The following is a 21,659-nucleotide window of genomic DNA, read 5'->3' on the forward strand; positions in this document are numbered from 1 at the left end:
AAACTGCAGCAATCCATACGTATAATAATTGTGTCAATGACTACGGTTGATTTAAAAAAGTTCGAAATTCAACATCCTATCTGTTAGAGAAGAAAAAAACAAGATCGAAGTCTGGCCGTGTAAGTGCAAATAACTGACAGAAGACGGGGTTTATTGCGGTACCCCTATAAAATTACACCCCGTTCAATACGCTAGCCTGTTGTGACCAGATAGACATCAAACGGAGGACTTTTTTTTAGACATTCCGATTATATTTAAAGAGCGGATCTTGGACTAAACAATCGCACTACAATTGTGCGGTTGTCTGTTGTTTCGCAGCCAATTCAACTGTTTGGTTGCACAACTAAAAGTCGAGTAGTGTGCGCACCTCCATATAGGGGGAATCAAAACGCGACTAAATAGTTGTGCGATAGTTTAGCTTCACGCGGACACTCTAACAAAGAAACTAACTAAATACTATAGTTTCGTCGTTCTTCGAATGATTAATTCGGATATGAACATTTATCAAACAGAAAAAAACAGATAACTGACATATTAAAAAAAAACTTTTTTTTCTCTTTCATATTCAAGTACATTAATCCTAAGTAAATAAAATGAACATAGATGGATGCTGGTTAAATCAATCGCTTAGTGTACTATGCTATTTCTTCGAATTCGTTTCTTATTTAATTAGTACGCGGGTTCTAAGTATATAGGATTACTTATGTACATTTGTATATCCCTTCAGCTGATTAACTTAGTTGAAAACAATGTTTTTCTGTTTACTATATATAAAAACTCTACTACTTAATCCGTGATAATAAAAAAGTGTTTAGGAAGAAAGTTGTCTCCTTTTGTTGGGAAAAATTTCGTCAACGTTGTGTACTCAACACAATATGTACTCTTAATTAGATGTCAAACTTGTATGACACTTCATTTATAGGTCATAAATCTATAGATGTACATTAAATGTTGACTTGTTGTTTTATATTCACAAACGTCTAATTTCTTCTATGTATGCGGTACCCCGTCTTACCTCTCTACCCCTTCCCCTGTACCGATTAGATAATCTAGTGTCTTACTGTATACTGTTAGTAGCTTTTGCTCGCAACTTCGTCCCTGTGACATTAAAAAATATAGCGTATGTTACTCACTGATGTCGTAGTTTTTTCCTGGTGAAAGAATTTTTGAAATAGGTCCAGTAGTTTTTGAGTTAATGCAATACATATAAAATACAGACATTTCAGTTTTACAACATTAGTATAGATTCAAATATATTTTGCTTGTTATATAAGTAATGTAATCTTGTATAAATCGTTAAGTAGTCTGCAAACCTCAGCAATTTCTTGCAGTGGCCATCCATCGCAGTCGGGGGCAATAACTCCTCAAGGATCCATGGACGGAATGAGGGCGGACGCGAAACGCCACCGCGTTATTTATGCACACGCCCTTAGCAGCCGAGATCACCGCGCGCTTGAAACTGATTGAATTCACCGCCTGCTAACACTGTGATGAACGAAGCGATTTTCAACTTTCGATTGGCGAAATATGCTATAAAGTCCGCTACAGACCCCAGTTCTGGCTGTTTTAACTTTAAAGTCAAATTGTACAGCTAAAAGCCAAGTTTAACTGTACAGTTACAACTCAGCGTCTGTAGAAGGCTTTATTTCAACTCTCATAAGTGGATAGTTGTGGTTATTTTATGCTACTTATGGCCAGTTTCCCAGCTACTTTTAAGCATTCGTTAGTATTGTTAATTCGATAACTTCTTGAAATTCGTTAACGAACTACGTAACATGAATTTTACTCCTTTAAAATTCAATTTAACACTCATGAATCACTAGTAGTAGTAGCATGATTAAATAAATAGAAACTTTACAACCCAGCATAAGTAGTGTTTATAAAGTGATGGTTTTTTAAAGTATAAAATTATTCCTAAGGACTGTACGAGACCAAGTTATTAATTAACACATAGCTATTGATAGTGAACCTACCAACAGTAAATTATTTACCTTACTGTAATCCATATTTTCTTTGTTCGTCTCCGCTACCGCTTATACACTATACGCTGGGGTTCGCACTTCGTTATTCTTTGTTCGTATATTATTCAGTTGGGCCGAGAAGCGGCGCCGTTTTTCTTTGCCAACTTGCGTCTGATTTTTTTCTTTGCAACTGTTAAATAAATGTCTTTCATGGATTTAATTAATTTTATATTAAAGAAGTTAAAAGATAATTAAGATAAATATCACATATATCTATAAGTAAAATATGATAGAAACCGGACAGTGGGTCGGATTGTATTGATTCATACCCCAAAGGGAAAAATACCCCCATACCCATTAAGTCGATTGGCCCAACGGGAAACACCCAACCGGACCAATTACCTATAGCTGTGTAGCTTGATATATAGGAAGATGGTGTCATGATAAAATTAAAATCTAGATAAATTATGACGCTGGTTCTCTTGTGTCGGAGGCCAAGACTCACTTTTGTGTTGCGCCAACGCAGTAAGTAAACTATGACGCTTACTTGATTTCAATTAACACTTTGTTTAAAGCCAAGTCGCTAAATAGTGTTCAAATATCAGACGTTTTACTATAACAAAACTTTTATGAATATCATTTTAAACGATAGTTGTTGAAGATGCTAGTTAAAATTAAAATACTTAAATTAGATCTATAATAATATTATAAAGAGATAAGATTTGTACATTTGTCTCTTTGTATGCGTTGAAATAACTCAAAAACTACTGGACCGATTTCAAAAATTCTTTCAACATTTAAAAGCTACGTTATTAGTGAGTAACATAGTTTTTTTTAACTGCACGCGGACGAACTTGCGAGCAACAGCTAGACATTTATAAAGTTTTTTCTTAGCTACAATCATATAATAGTATTTTCTATTACAAGTATTATATGTATGGTTAATACTAAAACGTATACAGGGTGCTAGGTGGGAGGCTTAAACTGTACACTGAGCCTGTCGACTCCCCCGAGGGTAAAATTGCATCGAGAAAAGTGGGAATTGCCCGGAGTTGGTCTCCATTCGGATCAAATTCACTTAGCCTTCCTTTTTGCTGCTGGAGTGGTCGCTGATAAAATATATACGTGACTTATAAGTTGTGAAAACTTATTGTTTACTATTAATTTAATAAAAGATTGTTTAAAAAACCTATTTAGCATTTACGTATTTTTAATTATTAGTTACTGCTTTTTGAATAAGTAAGAGACAGGTGGCCGGTTATTAAAATCATTTGCGCAGACCACCACATGATTAGGATAAGGCTAGGAAGACCATAAATTATTACCGGTTTTTAAAATACATTTTTAAGACTGCGTCCTACTTACTAATCAAATATGTCTATAAGTAAACTAAGATTCAAGTGGAACTTCACAACGTCAACAGTCGTCTAAGAAAAGGAAAATATTTTTAATAATGAAGAGATTTTTCCTAAACATGGACATTCCATTTAGGCGCCAACCAGTGTAATGGTATAACACAGGTGTACAAGAATACCGTACTAAAGCCTAAACAAATAAAGTTTGTGACAATTTTCCTATTCAAGCTATTACTACATTGCCGTGCGCTGTGGGCGGTGGGCTCGGGGAAAGCCGAAACGCCATATGTTATGTTATAAATTATTGAAAAGTCTTGCAATAAAATCGGTTGTTATCCTCGCACGAGGCGACATGTTGCGAGAATGTACAAAGTTGTGAATAAACTGTGTGTAACTGCCTGTAACTGCTTGTGGTGCAAGTTATAAGATTATGACTTTTTATTACAAATATAGAAGAATTCAGATGTTTCAGGATTTTGGTAAAGTTTGATCTTTATTTCATATGTGATGTTATTCTATTGTTTGATTTATTTTAAATATTGTGCATGAAATTAACATAACTAAAAGTAAATTAGAGAGAATTTTAGAAAATGTGCTAATTTTGTTTTGAGATCGCTGTACTCTTTTACCTTACATCTTTCAGTACCTTTTTCTACGGTATATGATTAATATGAACGAGTAGTTCGTATGTTTAACGTTTGAGAACAATTGTAATATCAGATACAGATTATGTAGAAATTATGAAAGAATTAATTTGATGGGAAGTATCATATACACTTTCTGCATGTTTAATTGTATAACGCTATGCTTCTAATTCCCAGTTTTAATTGAAGAGTCAAAATGTGTACTTAAAATTGTCAGAACTGAGAAAATGTATTGGCTTTTAGTTACTCCTAAAAAGTTTAACTTTCGTATCTAATTACATTTCGATAGCATTTATTTTACTTTAAAAATTGAAATAAAGTGAAGGTTGTGTTGATATGTAATTAGATGATTTTTTTTATACAATTAAAGTTGCTTCATGCCGAAGCACACAGTTTAAGTACGTCGGGTATTACGTTCTTTTGCGAAGCTAGCGTCATGTGCAGATCAAAATAATTGCCTCCCTCGAGACCCGAGGCCGGGAATCTTATCTCCTACACCACAATAATAGGGGCTCTTTATTTGCTCAATTTACTACGTTGATTAGAGTAACATGTTAGTACCTAAAGTATTGACTTGTGTGGAATTACTCCGCGAATCCGACCGCGTGGAATTATAAAACAAAGGTACTCGTAAGTAACATATGTGTTCTTCCAGACTATCCCCTTATCTATGTCAAATTTTATCGAGATTAATTTAGCAACAGTAGTCTACAAAGACTAAAAAACATCAATTAAATTTTAAACTTTTGCATTTATTATATACTAGCTTTTACCCGCGACTCCCGCCGCGTGAAATTTACAAATAGTAATAAAGAAGTGATAAAAATATAGCCTATGTTACTCACAGATAAATTACCTTTCTAACGGTAAAAGGATTTTTTAAAAATCGGCCCAGCTCATTTATTACATCAATCAAAATATAGGGTAGGCTCCGAGCCCCTCGGTGGGGACGTATCGTGAGCTGGTGATGATGATGATGATTCAAAATTTACCTCTTTATAATATTAGTAAATAAAAATAGCATTTTTAGATCGAATAAATAAATTTCATTTCAAAATCGCATTGGTTTTAGGCAACCGATCGCATATTTCCCTTGCATTTTACGTACCGTCAATTAGAGATCCGTTCAAAAGCCTGCCCGTTCTAAGCCGATTACCGCCGCAGACTGAGAGCTATCTTTAATTTATTGTCACGCGGAAAATTTTGTGTTGCGCTTGCTTTAAACCTCCCAACGTTTTAAACCCCCAACCGACTGGAGCAGAAACAGTTCGCTCTTTGATATACACAGATCCCTTTCGCATGAATAGAAGTGGGAAATGTATCTAGCCTGAATGGTTGTGAGTTTTTAACAACTCTAATGGATTGGACAAAGTTTATTTTAAAAGTTTTAACAATTTAAAGTCCAAACTTTTCATTTTGACTATGATTACTCCCTGCTTTTCTTAAAAAAAAACCTATTTTAGATAAGCCAACAACATTAAATCCAAATAAATTGTGAGATTGACCACAATAGACTACATGATATCGCCACAGGACAACCGCAAGTCAGCACAATTTGGGATTATCCTTACAAAGATATATTGCATTGCCTCTCTAGTTAGGGATCTCTCTTCGTTTTCAGAAAGCTAAGCGCTATACTGCGACAAATTGGTTTAAGCATTTTGTTTTTAAAAACATTTGTTAAATTTTAATATCAATATCTTCTAAATGTTGAACGTTTTAACGATTTTGTTTTGGAATAAATATCCTATTGAATATAACAAATAGAACATTGTTATAAATGTTCCTCGATCGTACTCTTTAAATAAATATCAGTAATATAAGTGCATCGTTAGCTGCAGATTCATCTTTAAGTCGTAGAATCCATTTGGAAATCGGAATTTGCGAAACAAAGCAACCTTCAAGAGGTTCATTTGCGAAGTAAAATGTCTTCCTCGTTTGCTATTCTACTATCGACTTTAAATTTATTCTATCTGCTATCCACCAACATTATGATTTATTATAAAAAATCTTGAGATAGCCGGTTGTTGTTTGTGGTTTAAATTAATTTTTTGGTTGTTATAAAATTAACTTTACATATTTTTATTTAATCATGTCAAAACTTACCTTTTGGGTTACTAAAATTTTGAGTAAAGCTGCGTTCAATTTCAAACCTTTAAAAAAGAAATAGAATCATTAGAAGTGTAGATATAGTTAAAAAACGTTTTTGAATATTGTGAATTTCAACTTAACGGGCCTTGAATTTTATAAACTCAATCAAGTCAATAAAATATCCACTACTTCCACTTAAGCATATTTTAAAGTTAAAAAAGTAAAGCAGTGGCTCTTAATTAAGTCTGTTTTCAGTAACAAAACAAGCAATATTAAAGAGTAATTTTTCCTTTGTGACAGTTGAAATTTGAGGTTATAACCGTAAAAACAAAAGAACCAGGTGTTGTTATTTTTTATGATTAGACCTTTTATTTTATTGTTTGCCAAAATGGCGGGTGTCTGCATGCAGATGGCGGGTAAGCGGCGAACTTCCGTTGTTTAATACAAGCTTCGGGATAATTATGGTTGAATCTATTTTGCGGTCTACCTCCTCGTTTTCGTGAATATTATCTGTGGTCAACATGTTCCCGCGTTTTATTTCCTTCCGCAGTTGGAATTTTTCAAATTATGTATTCGTTTTCCTACTTCCTACTAAAGTGGTTTTTTCTGGCTTATACGATTTTAAATGTCAAAAGTTTACCAGAATTATTCATAATATTTGCTTTTAGGTTATGATTTTTTTGTAGTTGTGCATTTTTTATTTAATTATTTGTGCATTGTCTTGCGTCTTTTGTCCTGTACAATACAGCCGCCATTGTAAAGCTTACAAAGAGGGCATTGTTTGTGTTTTCTGCTTCGACGATTTGAATCAGCAATTGAAAATAAGAAATAAGATTTTGTAATAATGAACACAGGCCTCAGGTGGTCTTTTATTGCGTCATTTTCTTATTAAATAACAGATGCATAAGAATTACAATTATTTCTTTATTTAAAAAAATGAACTTTGATCTGTTCTATTTTAGTGTTTATTTCTTGTTGATTATGATTCATTTCCAGTATAACATTCGAATCATTTCGTGCATATATTCTGATGTTCGTTGAAAAGCCACCCTTGTAAGCCGCTTAGCTCTGCCACAGACTCTAAATTATCGTTACGTCAGAAATTTTGCGTGGCTCTCACTTTAAAACCCTTTTAACGGGTGCTAGAGTTTGCAACATTGCTCTTTGATTGCCCTTCCTGATAATTTTGTAGCGAAATTGTCAACTATGTCGGGAATTTTATTTTACTAATGATACTTACTGTTTTAATGGAAATTAACACAACATTTAAAATTAGCTTTCGCCCGCGACTCCTTTTTAATTTTTTTGATTTTAATGGTGAAAGAATTTTAGAAATCGGCCCAGTAGTTTTTGAGCCAATTCATTACAATCAAACAGAAGTTTTAAAGATCAGTTGAAACACAGTCAATTCTGGTCTAGTACAAACTGCATTTTATTTTATCTTTTAATTTCTTCGCAGATATGTATGTAAAGTTTAATTAAGATTTTTCCCTGTACCGTAAGAACGTCGCATAACTACTTTGACTATGCCCTGAACTTACCATAGTAGGACATAAGTATAGGGAGAGGAAGATAAGCAAGTAATAACGCGATCGCGATAATCGTCCTTAGGGTTTTAAAACCTACAATCACTATACAATTCTTGAAAAAAAAAAACACATCGCCTATTTATGTAGACTAACAAAAAACAATTAAAAAAACTCCTTCGCTGTAGGTATTCTGAATTACATTTGTAATTAAAATTTAGGTACATATGTTACGTTTATAAAAGTGGTTAAATCAACTCCGATGATGTAAGGATTATCATTGTTACCCGACAAAGCACTCGGCGAGTCAGCACGGTTCGGGATTATCCCAAAAAAGATTTATTATTTGGACACCCGACACTGTCAGCAAAACGTTACTGGAATTATTTTTAGTTGCTAATGTACCGTTATGATATATTTTTTACTTTGATATACACTAAACCAAACCGCAAACAAAATTTCCTTGTAAATTATTATTTTTTGGTTGTTCAGTAAAATACCACTACAATTTTAATGTGTTATTCAAGTGATAATTAACAGTAAAAGGAAATGAAAAAACGTAGTTAAGATAATAAACGAATGTGTGGTATTAGTGCTGTATTTATTAATCAAACTCAAATTAATTACATCAGGGTTGTCATCATCACCTTAATAAAAGGCAATTTTATAATTATCCGTATTCAAAACGTAAGTTTATATAAAATTGTAAATTGTTGAAATTATTGAAAAATGTGACTTAAAAATAAACACGCGATGTTAAAAAAACGAATAATTTTCGATTGTGACAGCCCTATATACTTTATACGATTATGTCGAAAATAATTATGCAAACGCGTTTAGTCGCTCCACAATGAACGGAACTGGTAAATTAAACTATGTGTCACAAAAATTATTCTTAATAAACCTTAATAAATACGTGCAATATTAGAATGACGTGCGGTGAGTTAGTTCCTAATTTAAGCAAAGCATATTCTTGGAGTTAGATCTTGGACTCTAGCACGAAAATTTTCGAAAAAGTCTTTGTTCATTATGTACAAATGTTTAAGAATTGTTACTGTAGCTGGTACGTGTCAGTAACTGTAATGGTATGTGCCAGCTATTGGTATGTGTATTACTTGGGTAAGCATTTGGGTGAGCGCAGATTCTATGTGGTAGAGATAAGTAGGATAAATTTGTGGTTCGACAAGAAGGGATAACATATGAGAAGAGACGACGACCACATAATTAAGAAAGTAATGTGATAGGCTACAAGAAGTTTAAAAGAATTGATCGATGTTGTAATAAGGTGAGTGTAAGAAAGAAGTGATTTCAGATTTTTTTTTTACAACATAAGGTGGTAAACGAGCAAGCGGCCACCACAATCCGCCAAAAGCGAAGCGACCGCTGCCAATAGACATCCGCGATCGCAGATGCGTTGCCACCCTTATCCGACGGAGGAGGAGACGCACATAAAGAGGATATAGTCCCTTCCTATGCATCTCCTCCACCGTCAAATCTACTTCCCCTTCCGATCCTCTCGTTATAAGAAAAGGGTGGTAAAGATAAAGGGACTTAAATTAAATTAAACTTAGATATGACAAATTCCACTAATTAAACACAAACTGTTATTTTAAAGTGTTCCTTTCGTACGCTTTAATTGTACAATGGGAATGTCAATATTTTGTGAGAAAGTATTTTATTTCATCCTTCCAACATCAAAGCGTTCATGTAAAAATAATATTATAAGTTAATTGTGATTACGAAATGTCCAACCTTCTTTATCGTGCGGTTTATCTTTTGACTTTAACTTTTAAGAGACTGGACCTGTGACGCGCGCATTCTCTGTCTAATAATAAAAACAAAGTATCAAAACAATAGTATCAAAAAGTGCTATGAACTAGCCTGATTGTATACTTGGTTTGCATGAAAAAATATAGTTTTTTTTTTGTATTATAAGGTGGCAAACGAGCAAGCGGCCACCTGAATCCACCGAAATGGCGAAGCGACCGCTGTCCATAGACATCCACAATTGCAGATGCGTTGCCTACCCTTAATCGACAGATGAGACGCACATAAAGAGGATATATCCCCATGAGCTACGTCTAATTCGCCGTCAAATCCACTTTTCCTTCCCATCCTCTCCTCTTAAGAAAAGGGTGGATAGGAAAAGGGACGAAAAATAGGCCTCCGACACCATACTCATCAGACGAAACGCGGAATTGCTCCCACTTTACGCCTGTCTTCTGTGTGGTCGTGGTATTACACCGGGCGAGCCGACCCATTCGTGCGAAGATGTTAAAGCGGGCTCTACCACTTTTGAATGTATGTTTTGTGTCAGTATGCATTCATAAAAATATTTCAATATGCACATGTGTGATTGTCAACATGCCATAAAAGTGGCTGAATTTATTTTCTTCGTGGCTCTTTTGCTAGTCCGTTACTTTGTACTCAAAGATTTAGTGATGTTGATTTGAGCTCATGTCGGCATTTAAATCCATTTATGTTTTTAATTATGCTATGCGTGTAATCTGTTACGATAAGATATTTTTGAACAAGCGTTGGTGCGGCTATTTTCCTTTCGAACGTTTTATCGTATAATCAACGTTCAACACTTAGGAAATTGTAGATTACGCTAGATCAAAGGTTCTCAAACCTTTTTCTAGTGGACCCCATGAGTTTTCATAAACTATAGTTTTAAAAAAAAATTGTAGAAAAACAAATGAAAAAAATAACCCAAGATCGATTAATAAATTCGTCGGCTATTCAAGTACAAACATTTAGCTGTATTCTATATAATTACTAGCTTTCACCCGCGACTCTGTTCGCGTGGAAAAAACAAAAGTAAATATTCTATGTGTTCTTCCAGACTATCCTCTACATCTATGCCTAATTTCAATGAGATCCGTTCAGTAGTTTAGGCTAACTCTAAGAAACATCCATCAATCTAAATTTTCGCATTTATATTATTAGTAAAATTTATAATTAGTACCATATGGTTATGTGTAACACCATGAGTCATGTTTCCATCTAACAATCGCAGTGTTATCACAATGTTTTTTATCAGTAATACTGGTCGATAATATCAATCTGTTAACGTAATACGAAATAACCACACGTCAGTGTATTATCTACACCAGTCACGGAAGATCGTGCAAATAAAATATTTAAAAAATGGCCTTATGACAAAGTTGTTTATTGTATATGTATTGTTTATGATTTTTTTGTGTGAAAATGGAAGTGAATATTGATATTTTAAAAGGTGAGGATGTTATTTAAATTGTGGTATCGTGTTGCATGTTGAATATTGTTTTGTTTTAAGTTTGTTGACGTTCGGAAATGTTTGTAAGTAATTTTATACATGACCTTATTAAAGAGCTGTGACGCTAACCTCGTGTTAACATTCTTTATAAGGATTTGTACGATCGCAGGCTACCTGTATTAGGTGTATAGAATTCGTACAAGATTGACGAGCGAGCGGCAAACCTACTTCGTGCGTTGACTAACGTTTGGTCGTTAATTGAAGTACGACCACAGACCTATATAAATAGACTATAAAACATACTATTTTGTCGTAGTTGGTAGCGATGGTGTAGATTCTAATGAACAATAGACATAGAAGTAACTGTCATTAATAACAGGCACGTTTTATTCGATAAGTAAAAGCTATTATTTCAAAAAAATAAATAGCTACTTTTTTCCAAGAACAAAAAAAAACACTTAATGAAATTTTATTAATATTTTAAACTAGCTTTCGCCCGCGACTACGACCACTTGGGATTAAAAAAAACTAAAGTGTTTAGCTTTTACAATATTAGTATGATGCGAAAGTTTAGATGGATGTGTGTTTGTTAGAGTTTGTAGCCTAAACGGCTGAACGGACTTCGATGAAATTTGGCATAGATGTAGAGGATAGTTTGGAAGAATACATAGGCTATTTACTTTGTGTTTTACGTAGCGCGAAAAGCTAAGCGACCAATCTGTACGACCCATCCGGTAAAAATAGTTATATCTTTTCTAAACATACTCGGGTTATCTATCGAGTTTTTTTCTAACGATGTGTGCTTATCGAACTGTTTTGGTTTAAAATATTTGGAACACGAGTTAGTCACTGGTTTACCATGTGTTGTACATATGGACTACGCGGTGATTATTCCTTGATTCGTTGACTCTGAGTAGCCGCGTAATGAAGCGTGGACTAAGCTGTAACTGAGACTTAAAAATGTTATCTCAGTTATGATAAACAATTTTTTAACCAATTGAAAGTTTTTGTTGTGGTTGATTTAAATAAATTACTAGCTTTAGCCCGCTACTCCGTCCGCATGGAATTAAAAAAAAGAGAGTGTTCCATACCATACTATCCTCTATATCTGTAGCAAATTTCATCGAAACCCGTTTAGAGCTTTAGGATTCAAATTCTAACAAATATCCATCTATCTAAACTTTCGCTTTTATAACATTAGTATGAAGTCTGATTAGTATGATAGCCATTTTGCTTGCTGTAAAAGATTACAATTAAAACAAAAGCACGCATTTTTTTTTAATTTAGGGTGTTTGTAATTATGAATTAAAATTATTTTTAACGAAATGTTATAATCGCCGACAATAACGCACATAATAGGTATAAATTAATAGATACGGATAAAATAGGTGTGCCCGTAGTATTCCGTAATCAATAATTAGACCATGAATAGTAGGTCGATACGCTTTTTTTGGTAAAACTATAACTGTCTTAAAGTACATAGCCAACTTCGCGTTTTTTATTATTATAAGGTTGCAAACGAGCTAACGGCTACTTGAATCTGCGTGGTAAAGTGACCGCTACCCATAGACTTAAACAATTGCAGATGCGTTGCCTACCTTTAATCGACGGAGGATTAGACTCACGTAAAGAGGATATTTTCCCTTCCTATGCGTCTCCGCCGTCATATCCACTTTTCCTTCCCATTTTTTTTTCTCTTAAGAAAAGGCCGGAAAGGAAAAAAAACTAAAACTAGGCCTCCGGCACTAATGATGATCTCCTCGTCCATAATTTATGTATATTCGGAGCAGTATGTTCTAGGCCTATAGATCGATTTATTTCCTGTCATCTCAGTCAGTGTATTCTTAGCCCTTAATTCGACGGAGATTTTTGTAGCGAAAAAATGTTACCAACACACTAAAATCAAAATCTCACGTATTTCTAAACTGGTTTAGTAGATTTTTTTAAATTAGTTTTACTCACTCTGGACAATATCGAATTAATGGGTAATGTCGTCACTTGCGCTATCTATCCATTATTTATAAGGAATTCTAGTGGAGTCAACATTCATAATTCAATTTGATTCTATAACTTTTTTAATTGTCAATTTTATTAAAAACTCAATTCTCTCTAATTGAAGATAAGACCACTTTTCAGTTCTACATAACATAAATTCGTCTATTCAAATAAAATAGTTTTAATTTCTCCGAAAACTGTTATCCTAAAATCTTGTAAAATAATCAACAGTCTAGACTTGTGAATGATATCATTTTTATCACGAATCTTGATCCAGATAAGGTTATGCGAATTTTTAATTGAATGAAGTTATTAAAATAACTTTATTGGTTTTCTAATGTTTCGTATATACAACTAGCTGTTCCCTTGCGACTTCATCCGCATTAAATTATGAAAATTTTATTTTATTGTTTGTCAAATTATCATTTGCAAATGTCAAAATGACATGACAATTACAAACCATGGCAACCTTCCTTCCTTGATGTTGGCAGCAACTTATGGTCTCTTTCCCACATTAGGGTTTTTATCCAAAGTATTTACCCCCTAAGTTTAATGGCGTGAAAATATATAGCCTAAAGCGTGACGTAAGTGTAGGGCTTTTTATTAAAAAAAATAATTATTCAAAAATATGCTGTGATTGCTGACATCTTAGGCAACAAAGATGTGTGTGTTTACGCTTTATTATAATAGTATAGATTATTAGTAAGAAATTAGATAACAATCGTACAAAGAACCCGGGTAATTATTACTGTCCTTCTGTTAATTTCTTTTTAAGACAAGTTTTTTATCTGTTTGCTGTTTCACGCGATGACAGCTAGTTTACATAACATTATCAACTTAAACATGTCTATTGCTGTCCCTATTCCCACAAAGGGATGAGAGGGACAACGATATGTTTCTGAAAATGAATATCTGCAGTGGAAATTTAACTTTAATGTTTATTTGCTACGGAAAACGTTTAGTGCCGTTTGTTAATTCATCAGCGCGGTCGACCTCAATTGTCAAGTATTTTTCATTGTCGTGTCAACCTTATTGTTTTTTTTTAAATAAATAAAAATAGTTGTTTCTTGTTGTCTATGTTTGGTGATTTTAGAAGATTTATGTCACGGCCATAGTTACGGTGAATTATTTTAGGTTTTGATCAAAGAAGATGTATATATTAAGCCATTGTGTATTTTAAATTAGTTATAGTTTTTGTCTCGCGAATTAAATTTGATTTCTGAATGAAAGTAAGGTACATATATTAGTTGTTACTAACCGTTAGTAAAGAAATTAGAAAATGCTACGGGCACATTAAGTGCGTGGAGTAGGGATAGCTGCTCCCTAGAGACCAAAAAATTGTAAAATATAAGTTTAAATCCAATTAAAACATAATCCACAGACCCACATAGATAACTAAGAATCGATTTCTATGTTGTTTATTAAAAACTAAAAGAATTCACTAATTGCTAATGTGATGTTACAATACAGACGGATACTAAGATTTCTTCCTCTTACTAATATTGTAAATGCGAAAGTTTGTATGGATGGATGTTTGTAGGATCTTGTTTCTAGGAACAAAGTCTGAAGGAATTTTCTTTTTTTAATTCCACGCGGACGGAGTCGCGGGCGAAACCTAGTTGTTAAGTAAATTTGATAGTTACTATATATTAAGAATTACAAAATGTAATTACGCTTTAATACTTATTTTATAATTTATTTCTTGTTTTCAGGGAATGATCCACCTTTTCACAACAATGTCCGTCACAGCCGACAAGTCAAAGCATTCCAGGACTACAGTATAATTGACACGTCTTTCTGTAAATCAATGTGCTACCGATTATCTTCTATAGTGTTCCATGCAACTTCTTTAAAGTTTTTTCTATGGATCACCTCAATGAGTTTCATATTATCCATATTCATTACACATTTTATCAAAACTAATGAATACAAAACCATCACCGTACTCCAAGAAGAGGCAATCAGGAATGTTGGACTTGATTACAGATATACTGAGGTATACAAAAGAAAGCAGAAAATATCAAATGAAATTAAGTACATTTTGGAATGGACGCCGAAAGACTACGAACCTCTTAGACAACTTAGACAAGGCAAACTTTCCTTCATCAAAAACAATTGTTCATACGTAAACTGTTTCGTTACTGATGATCGAGATTTTTTCAACGGAGACTTGACAAAGTTTGATGTCATAGCATTTAACGGTCGAAATATACTGAACGCGAAAGAATCTGATCTTCCCAGAAACAGATCGCCTCATCAGAAATACATATATTTTAACATGGAGTCTTCTGACAATTATCCATTGTGCAATCCAGTGTTTGACGGTTTTTTCAATTTGACAGCTACGTATAAATTGAATTCCGACATCCAATTCTCTTATATACAAATAAGGGATCGTAACGGAGAAGTTGTTGGTCCTAGAATAGACATGAAATGGGCAGAAAATATGACTATTGATGAAGATTTGTCGATGTTAAACAATAAGAGCAAAGCAGCCGCGTGGTTTGTCTCAAATTGCAACAGCCGAAATGGAAGAAAAGAATTAGGAAAGAAATTACAAGAGGCTTTAGAAAAATATGGCTTAGCAGTAGATATATATGGCAAATGTGGACCGTTTCAATGTCCTAGAAATGAGAAGAAAAGATGCAATGAAATGTTGGAGAAAGATTATTTCTTTTATTTGTCCTTTGAGAATTCCTTCGCTGAAGATTATGTGACTGAAAAGGTGCTTACACCTTTGCATCATAACGCTGTACCGATTGTATTTGGTGGCGGTAATTATTCAAGGTACATGATATTCATGTTTATTGACTAAATATGTCCATTCATGAAATTTTTAATTTCGGCTGTGGTGACTCACATATTAGTGCCATCAAGCACTTCTACTAAATCGAATTCTATTCAACTTAACAACGGATGCGGGTGTAAGTTCAGTTTTGACAGCCTAGAGTCAAAATTGGTTTAGTAATTTATACTAGTCTTCGATGTTGACAAGGGAGGTGTCATTTTATTTGTACTATTCTCCGTAGTGTTTAAAAAATCATTAGTATTATTCAGGGCGGGCACATTTTTTTTTTTATCATACGAGGTGACAAACGAGCAAGCGGCCACCTAAATCCACCGAAATGGAAAGCGACCGCTGCCCATAAACATCCGCAATTGCAGATGCGTTGCCTACCCTAATTGACGGAGGAGGAGACGCACATAAAGAGGACATTTCCCCTTCCTATGCGTCTCCTCCACCGTCAAATCCACTTTTCCCTCCCATCCTTTCCCCTTAAGAAAAGGGTGGAAAGGAAAAAGGACTAAAGTTAGGCCTCCGGCACCACACTCATCAGACGAAACGCGGAATTGCTTCCACTTCACGCCTGTTTTCTGTGTGGTCGTGGTATTACACCGGGCGAGCCGGCCCATTCGTGCGAAGATGTTAAAGCGGGCACTACCACTGTTGAGCACATCTTCTAAACTATGGCACAACTGTTGTGCGATTGTCAATTGTTTCGCATCCCATTCAACTGTTTATTTGCACAACTATAAATCGAGTAACAATACGCACAAGCGCACCTCCAAATAAGTTTATAGGAATTAAAGAGCGACTAAACAGTTGTGCGATAGTTTAGTCTAAGGTGCGCTCTAATTTAATTTTTATAATTGTAACAGGTTTCTACCTCCGGACACATATCTGGATGCGAGATTGATGACGCCTGAAGATATAGCCAGTACCGTAGATCGGTTGATGCGTTCACCGGAAGAATATAGAAAATATTTCAGATGGAAATCTTATTATACATACCGTGACCCATCGGACACGGACAGTGTGTGTGCAGTGTGCGAACTCCTTAATAATGAAAGTATAATGCAACAACATACTGTTTACAACGAGTTTAGGGCTTGGTGGAATCCTGATTACAAACAGCGATGCAACTTGTGATATTTTTTATAATTATTAAATAAGTAATATTAAGATTTTTTAGTAAGAAAATAGAAATATTTTTTTTTTATTTATATACTCGTAAGTTTTTAGTTCCTGTAATCGTAAGCAAAAACAAAATATAGGTCGTATGGATCTAAACAATGTCAGAGAAATATGAACGAAGCAAAATGAAATTTCGTAGCTGCAGTTTATAAATTAGGTCCTAGGTTATTTATGTCCATAATGAATTTATAACTACAAAGAAATTCAAAGATAAGCAGGTTGCTTGATGATATTTTTCTTTACCGTTAGAAAATCAGGTGAATTACACAAATGAAATTCGAAAACTGAAAAAATATAACGGGCTTCGAAACCAGGACTTGCAGATTATAGTGCTTAGCCCCTGAGCCACTGTTGTTTTAAATATATCTAAATACAATTCTAATCAGAACTATTTAAGTGCACTACGATTTCCTGTTTGTTTATCGCAATTTGGATTGCTTTGTATATTGATAACAATTATCTGAAAACTTTCCATTATGGCGTAGGCAGAAAAATAGAAAGAACAGTAATTAGATTTCCGCAATGTGAAGAACTCTTCACGTTAAGAATAAACTTCTGAAGGTAAATTTTACTATAGTAAAATTTGTAGAAAAATCCTGATGAAATTTTTTATAGTAGATAGGGGAAGGTAATATCGTAACAGATACGACAGTGAAACCACACCAAAGTATAGAAACACGCAAGACATGCATTGTAATTTACGCTAGTACTATAAATTATTTTTGACTTACGGCCAATTATTGAAACGGATCTAAATACTTCGTATCGTAAGCGCCGATTCCACTGATAGATTACAAAATTTGTAAGTAATTGGAGTTTAAGCTTTCGGCTGTTACATATTTAACTAACGTCTCAAGATTCGGAAGTGTTGCAAAAGTACCAATGATGTAAACATTTTTGTTAAGTTTGATGTATTTTGTGTGTAAATTTGTTAACTTGAAAGGGCGTAAAAATTAAAGACAAAGTGAAACATAATGTTTGGAAATGAAAAAATCTAATGTGTATTATTTGTTTATCTTCATATTTTAATAGCCGTTGCTCGCGACTTCGTCCGCGAGTAATTTAAAAAGTGACAAAAAAGAAAGCTTACGTTACTCGGCATTAACGTAGCTTATAATAGGTGAAAGAATTGTTGAAATCGGCAAAGTAGTTTTTGAGTTATTTCAATACATACAAAAATCCAAAAGCACAAATCTTTTCTCTTTATAACACTAGTATGGATATAGATATTTTAGTTGTACATAATGTGTATTGATTGTACTGAAATTCGTTTAAAACTTGGTAACGCGTTTTATGCATATTTATTTTGCACTTCCTCAGTTCACCATAGAACTAAGTACGTCATGTTTATAATGGCCTTGACTGAGAAACAGTACGCAAGCGGCCGCCGCCCAATTCGACCGACTTTGCATCACTCGCGTTGTGGTCATTTTTAGTACTAACGAAAAGGTTTTTTCTTACATAAATCAATTCACAATATTACTATTAAATTCTAAATATTGTTAAAAATATTATCGTTACGTAAAAAGACTGTGATATGTGCATTTCAAGACATTTTCCAATATCATGTTGCGGTGTGTTTTTGGCGGACAAAACGCGCATGTGCGGAATAACTCGACGAATTTAAAGAGCTCGAAGACCTAATGTTAGCACAATTTACGCAACGGCCATTGTTTTTGTTTGGATTATAAAGTGACACGAAGTATACGGCAGGTGTGTATATTTTTCTACAATTCCGTTTTTAAATTATTTAGACAGAAATAAACATGTAGGTACCATAATGTTTTATTTTGTTTTTTTACAAAAATATTTCCAAAGCGGTTAAAAAACAAAAGTGATTAAACAACATATTTTATTGCATTAAACTTCCATTGTTTTAATTAACTCTTTCCAATTAACGTTATAATACAAGAAAAGAATTAGGAAAAAATGCAATTATATAAAACCTGCGAAAAAGATAGCAACAACAGCAACAAAAATGTTTTCGAATAATTTGGTGTTTTGTTATTTTTAGAATATTTAATTATCTTTTCCTTAATTCATATATACAAATATAGTAAGGTACTTGTAGTTTCGGTCACGTTATCGCTGTTCACAGCAATAACGTCACCGAAACTTCGTAATTTTGATATAATTTTCAAGAGTAATTATGTTTATTCAGATACGAAACTATTTTTGTACGTTATATTGTAACTTGATTAAACTATTGAATTTTAGATATCCGAATTACATTTTTAATCTTTGTATCCCTTCGTATTTATTTAAGATTATTAATATATTGTGATTTTATATCTTTTTCCAGTATTTTTCTTTATTTACAGATATAACTAGCATCAGGTTTGGTTGTCCAATGCACGTAAAAATATTTGAGTATTTAAAATGTTTGGACATGTCATTGCAGATATGTCTTTATTTATTCCGCTACGATTTCGTTTCTCATCTATTTTGATCCAGACAACTACCATCAAAGTCTTCCTTTTAATAATCTCGATAAGTTTTATCATCTCTATATGTTTTATTCAATCAACAAGCAAAGATTATGTATCGATTAATGAACATTCTATACAAGAGGCGCTCGACAATGTTGCTAAAGATTTAAGATACGTGGACGTATTTAGAAAGAAGGATCGTCTCCCCAAAGGTCTTAAATTTATATTATTATGGACACCAAAAGATTTTGCACCGTTCTATAACTTTGGTGAAGGACAACGTGCGTTTATTAAAAATAATTGTTCCATAATCAACTGTTATGTTACGGATGACAAGTACTTCTTCGATGGTGATGTAACAAAATTTGATGCCATTGCTTTCAACGGTCGGAATTTCAAAACTTTATCAAAATATCACATACCAAAGAAACGATCACCGCATCAGAAATATATTTATTTCAACACAGAGTCGTCTGACTATTATCCAGTTTGCAGTGATATGTTTGATGGGTTTTTCAACTGGACAGCGACGTATAAATTGAATTCTGATATTTTGTTCACATATGTACAAATAAGAAATCGAAGTGGAGAAATTGTTGGACCGAAGAGGAACATGGAATGGGTGAAAAATTTGTCATTTAAAAATGATTTTTCAATAGTACAAAATAAAAGTAAAGCAGCTGCTTGGCTTGTGTCTAATTGTAATAGTAGGAGTAAAAGGGGGGATGTTGTGACACACATACAAAAGTATCTCCAAAATTATGGATTAACTATAGATATATATGGATACTGTGGTTCGTATAAATGCCTCGATGATGATAAGGAAAGTTGTGCCACTATGTTAGGGCGGAAATATTACTTTTATTTGTCTTTAGAGAATTCTTTTGCAGAAGATTATGTAACTGAGAAACTTTTAACAGCATTAAAACATAACATGATACCCATAGTATACGGTGGTGCGAATTATTCAAGGTAAATAAAATAATTACCTTAATTTTTAAACGTTTCTTTAAATCTAATTTTACTACCTATCCCTTTCCATCCTTTTCTTAAGAGGAAAGGATGGGAAGGAAAGGTGGATTTTACGGTGGAGAAGACGCATAGGAAGGGAAAATATTCTCCTCCGTCAATTAAGGGTAGGCAACGGATTTGCAATTGCACATGTTAATGGGCAGCGGTCGCTTTCCATTTCGGTGGATTCAGGTGGCTCTTGCTCGTTTGCCACCTTACATAAAAAAAACACTTCCTAAAAACAATTAGTAATTGATAATTTTATATTTTCATCTTTTGCAGATTTCTGCCGCCGAACTCCTATTTGGATATCTTGAAGATGAGACCGAGAGAGTTGGCTGATACGATAGCGCAATTAATGATTTCACCAGAGCACTACGTTAAATATTTCTCATGGAAATCTCAATACGAGTACGTAGATCCGTTAAGAACGGACAACGTGTGCGCAGTGTGTGCAGCACTTAATAATAAAACTATGATGGAAAAACGAATGGTTTATAAAAATTTCAGGGCTTGGTGGAACCCAGTTTATAGAGATCGGTGTTGAAGTATATTTTTTAAAGTTGTACCACGTGCTATATTTTTTAAAATAAGATTTTGTGATTTTTCTACGAATGTTAATGTAAACCAAAGATAGAAATAACCATGTGTTATGTTTTATACATTATATAACTATTGTTATTTATTGCTAAGCAAGAGTATTCTGTGTTTTAAGTATTTATAAAGTTTTTTATTTTAGTACTTTTGCACAAGATTTAATTTTCTCCACTGCCGTCCAAAATCCATAGTGGTGCTAAAATAAAAATATTGGGTTTTTTAATGTAAAGATTATATTAAAGACTTTGTTTTTCTATGTATTCAGAATGTTTATTGGAAGAATAGTCTAAAAAATTACTCGGAGGGGAATTACAGAGATTTTATACATCTTTTATGATGGTTAAATTGGATAAATCAATTGTTGACATTAGATGTGTTGCTCGCCTATTTAAATATAAATTTAAACAATTGACAACCAAAGTTATGTTACCAAAGTTAGTTTATTCCAATGAAAACTTTCTGCAAATCTATAGTAGTTCGTTTCATCATGAACTCATCCTTTTCCCTATAGAGTGTACTCTTCTACACATCTCTATCAGCTGTCAACTGAATTACTTTCTTATGCATATCCTTATTTACGTATTCATCTTCGGTCATCCACTTTTAGCCCACATTCAAGGTTCCTTCCTTGTTTATATGAACATCTTTGCTTACGTACGATAACCTTTTCCTTCACAATTTCTCCATCAGAGACGCTACTTCTAATTTCTTATTTAACTTTTTTAAATAATATAAGGTGGCAAACGAGCAAACGGTCACCGAATCCACTGCAATGGAAAGCGACCGCTGCCCATAAACATCCGCAATTGCAGATGCGTTGCCTACCCTTAATTGAC

The 21,659-nt window shown here is 33.6% G+C and overlaps 1 protein-coding gene across 6 annotated transcripts; it reads left to right on the forward strand.

Moving 5' to 3' along the window:
• The first annotated feature begins 3,711 nt into the window (after positions 1-3,711).
• Positions 3,712-21,601, forward strand: LOC106105604 (alpha-(1,3)-fucosyltransferase C-like). Of its 6 annotated transcripts, none has more exons than XM_013286016.1 (4): positions 3,712-3,795; positions 14,523-15,597; positions 16,471-18,499; positions 19,108-19,286. In XM_013286016.1, exons 1-3 carry the CDS (start codon positions 3,747-3,749, stop codon positions 16,739-16,741), a joined length of 1,395 nt encoding a protein of 464 aa, XP_013141470.1. In that variant the 5' UTR covers positions 3,712-3,746; the 3' UTR covers positions 16,742-18,499; positions 19,108-19,286. The 6 variants fall into 6 exon arrangements, with proteins under 6 accessions (XP_013141470.1, XP_013141471.1, XP_013141472.1 ...); XM_013286018.1 differs by lacking the exon at positions 3,712-3,795 and adding an exon at positions 10,666-10,815; XM_013286021.1 differs by lacking the exon at positions 3,712-3,795 and adding an exon at positions 14,027-14,044.
• Positions 21,602-21,659: the final 58 nt, after the last annotated feature.

This window comes from Papilio polytes, unplaced genomic scaffold (genome assembly GCF_000836215.1).
Source record: "Papilio polytes unplaced genomic scaffold, Ppol_1.0 DF822845.1, whole genome shotgun sequence".
In the NCBI taxonomy this organism is placed as follows: Eukaryota; Metazoa; Arthropoda; class Insecta; order Lepidoptera; family Papilionidae; genus Papilio; species Papilio polytes.